The 10,677-nt window shown below is 39.8% G+C and overlaps 1 protein-coding gene across 1 annotated transcript in view; it reads left to right on the top strand.

The window, feature by feature from the left end:
• Nucleotides 1–2,022: 2,022 nt before the first annotated feature.
• CR1 (complement C3b/C4b receptor 1 (Knops blood group)) overlaps nucleotides 2,023–10,677 on the top strand; it is a 166,865-nt gene continuing 158,210 nt past the window's right edge. Inside the window, exons 1-4 of the mRNA XM_066254496.1 lie at nucleotides 2,023–2,157; nucleotides 8,432–8,611; nucleotides 9,916–10,015; nucleotides 10,443–10,528. Of these exons, the coding sequence (XP_066110593.1) occupies nucleotides 2,100–2,157; nucleotides 8,432–8,611; nucleotides 9,916–10,015; nucleotides 10,443–10,528 (424 nt within the window). The 5' untranslated portion in view covers nucleotides 2,023–2,099. The remainder of the gene's footprint in view (nucleotides 2,158–8,431; nucleotides 8,612–9,915; nucleotides 10,016–10,442; nucleotides 10,529–10,677) is intronic.

The raw sequence follows: 10,677 nt of genomic DNA, 5'->3' as shown, positions 1-10,677 counted from the left end.
CAGTGGTTACAATTGGTTATTTAACTCATCTGCGAGAAGACTATAATGACATAAAAATTGTCCTCAACTTACTGAAGTATGAGGAGCATAACTGGATCATTTGTGTGGATTTTAAAATGGTAAATTTCCTGCTAGGACAACAGAGAGGTTTCACGAAGTATCTTTGCTTTCTGTGTTTGTGGGACAGCTAAGCTCGGGAGAAACACTGGGCACAGAAGGAGTGGCCAAAACGTGAAGCTCTGGAAGTAGGGATGCAAAATATTGTGAATGAACCTGTAGTTAACTGAGACAGGATCATTTTCCCCCCACTTCATATCAAATTTGGCTTAATGAAGCAGTTTGTTCAGGCTTTGAATAGAGAAAGTGAATGCTTTCAACATATTATTTCTGCTTTTCCTGCCTTGTCTTTTGAGAAGATAAAAGCAGGTGTATTTGGTTCTGGCCGGTTTGCTCAGTGGTAGAGCATCGGCCTGGCGTGCAGGAGTCCCAGGTTTGATTCCCCGCCAGGGCACACAGGAGAAGCGCTCATCTGCTTCTCCACCCCTCCCCCTCTCCTTCCTCTCTGTTTCTCTCTTCCCCTCCTGCAGCCAAGGCTCCACTGGAGCAAAGTTTGCCCGGGCACTGAGGATGGTTCTGTGGCCTCTGCCTCAGGCGCTAGAATAGCTCTGATTGCAACAGAGCAATGCCCCAAGATGGGCAGAGCATCGCCCCCTGGTGGGCATGCCAGGTGGATCCCGGTCGGGTGCATGCGGGAGTCTGTCTGACTGCCTCCCTGTTTCCAGCTTCGAAAAAATACAAAAAAAAAAAAAAAAAGCAAAAAGCAGGTGTATTCGATGGACCTCAAATTTGAACCCTTATACGTGACAAAGAATTTGCCAGGAAGATGAGTAAGGAGGAGAAAGCAGCATGGCAGTCTTTTGTGGCAGTTACAAAGAACTTCCATGGCAACAGAAAAGCAGAAAACTATGAATTTCTGGTTCAAAGGATGCTGTTGGCTTTCTGCAACATTGGATATAACATGAGCGTTAAGATTCACTTCCTGAACAATCACCTTGATAAGTTTCCCCGATTCTTGGAGCTGTTAGTGATGAGCAGACTACTGCCAGAGCATCAAATGAGTTTGTCCTCAACAAGTACACAAATGCAAAAGCTACAAATGCAAATTTTTGCCTGAATAGAATTTAAATAAGTTTTCCGCAAATTTTATGACGTCCTATTGTAAAATAGGATGAAAACCTAAAATTTGAATTGCAAAAAAACTAGCCTACAGAGAAAAACTGTCAGATTTGAGGTCAGCACACTTGAATTAGGTAAGAACAAGTGTTTTTGTGGATGCAACAAAAATTTTGTGCCCCAGTGTTATAAATTCTTTGTACTATTCTTGCCACTTTTCTGTAGAAATTGTTTCAAAATCAAAAGGACATAATAGCAGAGGTTTCTGTCGATCATAAGTTTCCTTTCAAAGTAAACTGTTGTATCAACCCAAGTGTTAGAATTAAGTTTTTGAAATAAATTAGTGGATCCAAGACAAAATTTTAAAAATATATATATAAAAGGAAAAGAGAGGGGAGGAGAGAGAGCAAAGGAGAGGAGAAGAGAGGCAAAGGGAGAGGATAAAGGAGAGGAAAAAGGTGAGAAATAAAGGAGGAAATAAAAGAAGAAAGGAAAGGAAAAAGAAAAGAAAAAGGAAAGGAAAGACTAGATCTTTGTAGATTTGTAAGGGTGGTTACTGTTTTATGAAACGTTTATTTCATTTTTCCAGAGAGGCAAAAAAGGATGCATTGACTTGCACAGTCAAAAGTTGGAAAGCCACTGCCCTGAGAGATATAGTAGAGCTAACAACTGGGTATCAGAGTTCCTCCGTCTGCCCGCCCCCTCCGGCCCGCCCCTGCCCGCCAGGGCCACCCTCTTCTGCGTAGGCGCCCGCCCCCAGGCAGCCTGCAGGTGTGTGTCCAAAGCTAGCACGTGGTGCCAGACACTATTTAAGAGCCCACCTTCTCTTGCTTGCCGCTGTCTCCTGTTCCAGCCCTACCCTCCGGGAGTAGCCAGAGGCTCGCGGGTCCCGGAACGCATCCCGCCGCTGGGGCTGCCGCCGTGGCATGGGCGCCACGAACCTCCTCTGTGTTTTCTTGGCTCTCGTCACGCCAGGGGTCCTCGGTGAGCTGGGAGGGGGAGCACGGAGGTAGGGACGCGTCTGTCTGGGTCAGGGACGATCTCTGTGCCGCTATGCACAGCCTAGTCAAAAGCGAGAAGACGGGAGCAAAACGGGCACTTGCTTAATTCCCTCTCACTTGGAGGGGACCTCGGTGATCTCTTGGTCCTGACGGTCCTGACTCATCCCCCGCCCCCTGTCTCCCCCGGGGCTGGACCACAAGAATTGGAGGCTGCACCACAGAGGGACAGACAGTATGATTTACCTGGTGAGGCTGGTGGCGGGCACTCTCTGACCTTTCTGGCTCCCCGCCCCAAGTCTCAGCAGGTGCTCCTGGATCTCGGCCAGGAGGTCTGCTAGTGCTAACCATGGCCGCGTAACCAAAAGCTAATGTGCGCGAAAACCGCAGCACGCTCCACCAGGCGCTGGAGTTTGTGCATCCGCTGACCTCGCTCCTGCCCAGTAAAAACCGCTGATCCTCCTGCTGCCTAACCTGAGTAAGGATCATGTCTGGTTCCAAGGCATGGTTCTCACTTTTGTTTGTTGACTTCTTGTAACATTGTAAAGTTAGTAAAGAGGTCCTAAACGATGAACTCCCGAGTTATTCACAAAACTTGAGACATGAATTAAATCTACAGTGTCTTCGTGTTATTTACCTTCTGAAATAGGGTTCCAGAGGGTCTCATTTAACGTTTGTTATAACCCCGTCCCTGAGATTGGCGTACTTTTAAAGAAATATTGTAATTTGTTAAGATGAGAATCTCCTGAAGACAAGATACGTCTAACTTTTTAAATACCTCCAAGGTACAGCGAATACCTGGTTTATTAAGAAGTTTATTGTATGCAGACCTCAATAGCTGGGTGACTTTGGGCAAGTCGTTTAACTTCCTGATCCTCAGTTTTTTCACCTGTAAAATGAAGTTAGTGATAAAAGCCTCTGAGCTGCCCAAAATAGAAGATGAAACTGGCACATGAGTGATATTAGTTGTTACTACTAAATATCAGTAATAAGGCTACAGTACAGACTTGTTTCTATGGAGCCAGCATATAAGCTTAACCACCTCCAGCTTGTTAAGAGAATTTAGTCATTGGTTCTATTACAACTAATTCTGTCTGCTTCCTGATATTTAACTTTCTCCTGCCCCTTAATTGACTATTTTCCCAAACCATCATCTTCATCTCTTTTTCTCTTCTACACATTAACTCCCTTTGAATGCACATTCACAACTTTCTCTAACACCTGTGTGGCACAGCTGCTGACCTGCCTTCTCTAGACTTGCATTCCTGTTTCCAAATTTCAAAGAATTCTTCCCCAGCCTTGCCAACTTAACCTCCCTTCCTAGTATGCCATGGTACCTCCACCCCATACCAAAGCAGAACCATCCTCTAGGTCACTTACCTCCAGACACCTGAAAGACCATGCCTACCTACCTGCCAGCTGTTTGAGCTAATGTGCTTCTGTTGTTTGTATTATCATTCTAGTACCAATACTAGATTACCTGTGTAACAACCTCCTCTCTCACAAGTCATTCTGATATCAATGTTAACTTTTCCAAAAGTGAAAATCAACATTTTGAAACTATTAATATGTATATTTTTCATTATTCTACTCCCTTGCTCAAAATTCTAAAAGGGTTTTCTACTACCTGTGGGATTTTTTAAAAATCAGATGCCTTCAGTCTTTCAAGCCTTCTGTAACTGGATCTCACCTAAACATGCCCTTCCAGATTCCCCGTTCTTCCCATCATGAGTTCACCATTTATCATCTTTCTTGACTGTCACTCCATGGTTTTTTGTTCTTGCTTTGCCCACACCCCCACCCTGACTTTTGTCCTACTGTGCATCCTCTCCAGGCTGCCCCTTGGCTCTTGGCCAGTTTCTTTCCTTCAGCATGCAGGTTCCTTGGTTCCACCTCACTCTCCAGAGACATAAGTTTGGGTTGTGACCCAGGAAGTTGAGGTTTAACAAGCACTATGCAAAATTCTAAAGCAGGTGTCTATGGGGCACACTGCTGTGAGCAGTCACAAGGGAAGCAAGTTTCCCTCATAGGGCATTTCTCTACTCTTTTCTTTTGTCTGTTTACATAAACTGATTCAAATTTTCCTCACTGTTAAATTTTACTCATTTCCAAAGTCTTCAAATAAGAATTCTCTTGCTTTCTAATCATCTCTCTCTGAGACCAGTTCCTTTTTCTCTGCAGCTTAAAACCCACCAAGGGCTTCCCATCACATTAGAAAAACATTAATGCCCCTTATCCTTGACTTTGGGCCTCTACCTCTCTCTGAAATCCTGTGTCTTGCTCCCTCATTTGCTCTGCTCCAGCCACACTGACTTTCCTTCCATTCCATTCCCGAACACACTCACACTTGTTTAGCATTTGCACTAGGTGTTCCCTTTGTTGGAATGCTCTTCATACAGATCATCTTCACTGTCTCCTTCTGGGCATCCAGGTCATGGCTCCACCTTGACTCTTCTCTGACTTTTCTGAGGCAGTCAGCCCCCAGACCACTCTCTATTGCATAATCATGTTCTGTTTCCCAAAGAGCATCTATCATCATATGAAACATTCTTGTTTATTTATTTACTTCTTTGGGTTGTTCCATCATTGGAATACAAGTTCCAGGGGAGCAAGACCTTGTCTTAATGTTTATCTGTCTCATTGCCCATTGAATCCTAGACCTAGCACATAAGTAGGAGTTCAATAATAATGTTCTTTTTCTCCTGTTACAATGGAAAAAGTATCCTCTGCGGACCAAACCAACTCCTTTTCCTGTATTCATGATCACATTCCATCCCCTCTTGCCTTTGGAAGGACTTTGCTTCTGCAGATGTTCCCTGACTTTCATCATTGTATTTATATTGCTTATTCGCTCATCCCCACCAGCAGTTAAACATGACCTAGGATATCTTTTATTTGGGAAAGGGACTTCGCTTACCCAAAATACTGCATTTTCTTGCCCTTCTTCTCATCATTCTCAGAAAAACTTCCCGTTGACAACTTGCTCACATGTCTTAATCTCCTTAACCCACTCCAGACAGGCTTCTTTCCCCATCATTCTCCTAAAGATATTCTCAGCAAGGTCATTATTGACCTTCATGAGGCAAATCCAATGGTCAGTTTTTCATCCTTATCTTTCTCAGTCTTTCAGCAAAAGCCAAATGATTCCAGCCTCTTGAAATAGGTCCATTCTCATTTTCCAGGACAGGACATGCTTACTTACCTACTTTTTCTGTACCTCTCTGGTTGCTCTGAGTCCCTTTTACCCTGTCTCTAAATATTAGAAAGTTTGGGGGCTCAACATTGTACCTCTTCTGTTTTTCTCAATATGTTCTTCCTAAGAAGTCTCATCCAGTCTCATGGCTTTAAATACTCTTTATATGTTAATGACTTATTTATTATCTATAGTCCTGACCTGTCTCCTGAGGGGCAAATTTGTACTTCTGCTTATTTGACATCTCTGTTTGGAGACCCAGGAAGTATGTTAAATAAACCAAGTCTAAAGTGGAACCAGTTCTGTTCCTACAACATCCTAACACATGCACACACACCCCAAAAACAAACAAACAAAAAAACTGGTTCTTTCCCAGACTTTCCCATCTTACTACATGGTATTACCATCAACTGAGTAGCTCAAGTCAAAAGCCTTGGAGTTATTACTAAGTCCTCTCATTTCCTTAGCTCCACATCTAATGTAACAAAAAGTCTTCAATTCTATTTTAAAAATATATTCCAAATTAATCTGCTTCTCACTATCTCCATGTGGTCCCAGTGTCCGTTTTCTGTTTGAACTACTGTAAACGCCTTCAGACTATACTCCCTGCTCCTAAAAATAAAAGTACAGTCCATTCTCCAGCCAATTGTCAGACTATTCCTTTAAAAAATAAATCAGGCCATGTGACTCCCCTGCTTGACCCCTTAAATGACTTCCATTCAGGATAACATCCAGGCATCATACTGTGGCCTGAGGAGTACTACATGATTCATCCTTACTGAGCTTTCTAGCTTGATCTCGTGTACTCTCTTTTGATCACTGCATTCCAGCCACACTTGCATTTTGTCTGTCTATCCCTAAAGCCCATCAAATCCATCCCTGCTGTTAGGCCTTTGTGCAAAATGCTTTTATCCAGCACTTTACATAATTGGCTTCTTCTTATCCTTCAGTAACAACTCAGTGTCTCTTCTTTATAGGCCTTCCTTATGCATCGTAATGGAAGTAGTATGCCATCTTGTTCCCTCGTCCTTCTGGTGCATTACATTTTCACATATCATTCTGTTTATTTTCTTTATATATCATCTATTTATTTATCAGAATTTATTTATGATCTGTCCCCTTTTATTAAAATATAAATTTCATAAAGGTGGGAACCGTGTCTCTAATGTTCACTAATGCATCTCCTGTGCTTAGTACAGTACTTTGGCTAATATACACAGCTATTATTCAAAAATGATCACATAGCCCGGAAACCTGGTGTTAAGGCCTTTGATTAAATAATTCTCAATAATTCTACCTGTTTTCTGACTTAATTTTTTGTTTTATTTTTATTATCCTATATAGCTGTTATTCATTAATTTCAAATGGATTTCTAAGCCATTCTAGGTTAAAGTCTTTGGGTCCAAATAAAAAGTTAAATGTATCTCTGTTCTCTAGAAACTGTTTGCCTAGTTAGTTTTTAACATGGTTTAATGCCATGCCATTATCTGCTATTTTAAATCCATTCATGATCTGCTCTGATTTTTATTCTGGATTTCAGGAAGATGTGAAGAGGGTACAGTGACTCATAAGAAAATTTATTTTATATGATGCTTCATGGACTAACTTTTCTTTTTCTAATATGGAATAAAACATGATTGCTGGACATTCTGTCTTTGACCTAGGATTTTAGCAATTGCATGACTAATCAGAGCTAGTGTCTGCCAAAAGGAGAAAGAGTACCTAAGTGTCCTTATTGAGGATAAGAATTCCCCATTATTTTCCATTGGGAAAGTGTGAGTCTAATCTCCTTTCACTTCAGAAGGTCATGTGATAAAGTGCCCTCTGCTTTTGCTCCTTTAAAATCTTGGTTCCATCTCACTCCAAGTCCTTGCCTTGATTATCTTGTGCACTTAAATATGTTTTCCAGCCTGTGGAGAGTTATTTGGTATGATCTTTATTCACATTGGATAATTGCAGGTTAAATCACTTGCTTGCAGTAAATTGGCACAAGTAATGTCATGGTTGTGAAGTTGGTCTTTTCCCTGAGGTCAAACCCTGTCTTTCCCTCCAGAGTCTTGCTGTTTTGCACAGGCATGTACTTGCAGACACTGTAGGTGGTAATGAAGGAAACCTAAAGAGTTCAGGAAAGAAATAAAAGGAAAACCTACAATGAGATCTGGGTGTCAACAGTGATGAATATTCTTAATCCATCTATATGACTCCTCCAACAGCAGTGTTGGGCTACAGGAAGGCTGGATCTGACTAAAATCTTGAAAACTCTGTTTACCTTTGTGTCAGTCCATAATTTTTCTTTGACTTTTACCTGTACCTGTTTCAGACTTGTTGGGAAAAAATATTTATAAATTTGATATTCAAATATATTGCCATTCTGGAGTTTAAACTTGAGCTTTCATACCTAGAACAATGACTTTTCCAGGCATATCCTTGAGTATGTGGGTATTTCAGTTTCTTATCCATATCCTAGCATAAAATTTGTTTTATTATTGTTATTTTTTTTAACTCACAGAGAACTGTCTTGAAATGAATAGTTCCTTTAGTACCTATCAGAAAGAAATTACTAAGCTCTTTTAGAGGGCATATTACTCCATAAGAGTAGTAAAATACAATAATGAAGAAAAATAAACATGTTTTTTTTTTATTGCTAAGACCTAAAGTTTTAACGATTCGGTTAGTAATGTTAATTAATTAACATAATTTTAGAAAATCATACATGTGCTTAATTTATAAGGTCTCTGAAATATTTTTAGTTTTCTGTGCTATTGTGAAAAAGCTTTATATTTATAAGGTTTTGGCTTTTCTTGATGAGGTGGTAAGAAAATGGAATACCTCAAGGGTCTCTGTGGAATTTTATGAAAAATGATTTTCTCCATCTATTCCTTTAAAGTCTATCTTAAGATGTCTTTGAACTTCTCAGCAAGATTTTTTTTTTTGTCCCAGAAATTATTGCTCAATTTTAGGTGAACTTTCTAAAGATTAAAGTTGTCATGATAGTTGGTGATGACAAAACAGAAGCAGAAGTTCTAGTTTCTCTTACTTCTGATATTCCTGTGGTCTTTGTCTCTAGGTCAGTGTAAATCCTTGCCAAGGTACCCTTTTGCTAAGCCTAAAGTTCCAAGTGAACAGTCTGAGTTTGCTGTTGGGACATCTTGGGAATATGAATGCCTTCCTGGGTATATCAAAAAGTCATTTTTTGCCACCTGCCTACAGACCTCCAAATGGTCAGATGCTCAGCAATACTGTCAACGTGAGTAATTTAAATAGAGGCATCTTTGGGTCTATTAGTATATCTCTATGGTCTAACCTGTTACTTTTTATGATAAATGACCATTGAATTAATAAGTCATCTCAGTGAAGGGGGGCCTTGTGTTTTCTATATTTTCTTTTACTCCTCAAGGCATTGAGTATTGAGGTTAAATCATCACAGCTGTCCAGTTCTATTTACTGTAATCTCCATGACCTTGCTCTATGCTCTCTGTACTGTGTTAGAGTTTAGAAGTTAGTATGCAAGGAATAATTAGTTTCACTTTATTCTTACCCCCATTTAATTCAAGAAATATTTCTGAGTAACTGCTAGGTTTGAAGCTTTTAAGCTAGATGATGGGGCTGAAGAGAACTATGAAAGTATGCTAGTCCTTTTTTAAAAGGAACTCTTCTACTAATTATAAAGACTGGCTTATGATATAACTTTATTCATAAAGTCAAAGTTATATGAGATCATAGAGTAGTATATAATAAATATTATCTAGAAAAACTAGGAAAACCCAGGCATTACAGGCAAAGAAAACAGCATATACAAAAGCATGAAGGTATGAAAGAATATGACATCTTTGAAACACAGAAAAGCTCTGTGTGGTTAGAGTATAAGGTATATGGGTACATGGGGAAGACTAGTAGTTAATTACATGGATTGGGGCTAAATGTGATAGGTCAAGGTTTTTTTTTCCAATCAACCATGGTACGTTATTTAAAAATTTTAAAAGTAGGTAGTAGTATGACCACATTTGTGCTTTTGAAAGATAATGTGAGCTGTGATAGATGTGCATAGAAGATGAAGACCAGAAGTAGAAAGGTAAATTTTATTACTCAATTATCCAATGAGAAATTACAGCAGTGATAAAATAGTTGGTTTGGAGATGTTTGGAATTTAGTCACTAAAATTTGTTGACCAATTGAATGAAGGCCAGGGGATAATGAATGGGTTACAGAAAGCAAATGATGACTGAAAGTTTTCTTTTTTTCTTAAGCCACAAGACTTGGTAGATAATGCCATCAACTGACAGAGTATAAAAAGGGGAAATAGACATTATAATTATGGTTGATGACAAACAATATTTGCATGCACACTCAGAAATTTAGACTGTGTGCGTTAAAGAAATATACTCTTCTGGAGTTGACTATTCCTTTGGAAGACAGAAGTTTTGTAAATGTCAAATATGTCTTTGACTAAACATAAATAAGCTAGTTAGCAAGTTCAGTCAGCTTGGGATTTAATATAAAATCCCTCAAATTCCAGTCCAAAATCCTGTTTTGTTTTGTTTTCCCTTGTAGGTAAATCATGTGTGAGTCCTAGAGAACTCCTCCATGGCTCTGTCCTCACACCCATGGGTCTTCTGTTTGGGTCAACAATTACATATTCTTGTGATGAAGGGTGAGTTTGCAGGAGACATATCCAGGGTACATAGGTTTTAGAACAGTTGTTTCAACCAGAAACCATTAGTATTCCAAAAGAGATTTGAGTAATTGCCACCTACCCTTCAAAATAGATAAGCAAAAAGAGAATCACCTACGTTCACTGATCTTGAGACCACCTTCAATATTACCCATTGAACAGGATCCCTAGAAGAGAAAGGAGCTTGGACTATTCTTTTTCTAATTTTAAATCTCCAGTGTTACTGACAAGAAAGCAAATGTTATTTGGCATTAGATTCTTGAATCTTTTGTATGAGTCCACTCTATCAGTGCTACTTGTCATACAGGATATTCCATTCTTTGGTATTCTTGCAGTGGACAAAGAATTAAGCTTTATTAAAATGTACATCTAGCTGGGAGATGATCCCACATCTCTTTGTCTTTAGATATCGACTCATTGGTGACTCATCTGCTACATGTGTTATCTCAGACACTACTGTAATCTGGGATAAGGACATGCCTCTTTGTGAATGTGAGTAAAATGATCCTTTTAGTGCACCCTATGTCATTCATTTTGTATCCTTCCAGAGGGAATGAGTACTCAGGAAACTTAGATTTAGTTTGGAAAGTTCTGGGCCCAGGGCTGTGCTTTGTTTATGTTCTTTCAATCCCTTCTAAACC

This window comes from Saccopteryx bilineata, chromosome 2 (genome assembly GCF_036850765.1).
Source record: "Saccopteryx bilineata isolate mSacBil1 chromosome 2, mSacBil1_pri_phased_curated, whole genome shotgun sequence".
Taxonomy (NCBI): Eukaryota; Metazoa; Chordata; class Mammalia; order Chiroptera; family Emballonuridae; genus Saccopteryx; species Saccopteryx bilineata.
Note: the sequence above shows the minus strand (reverse complement) of the source record. Positions and strands in the feature narration are given on the sequence as shown.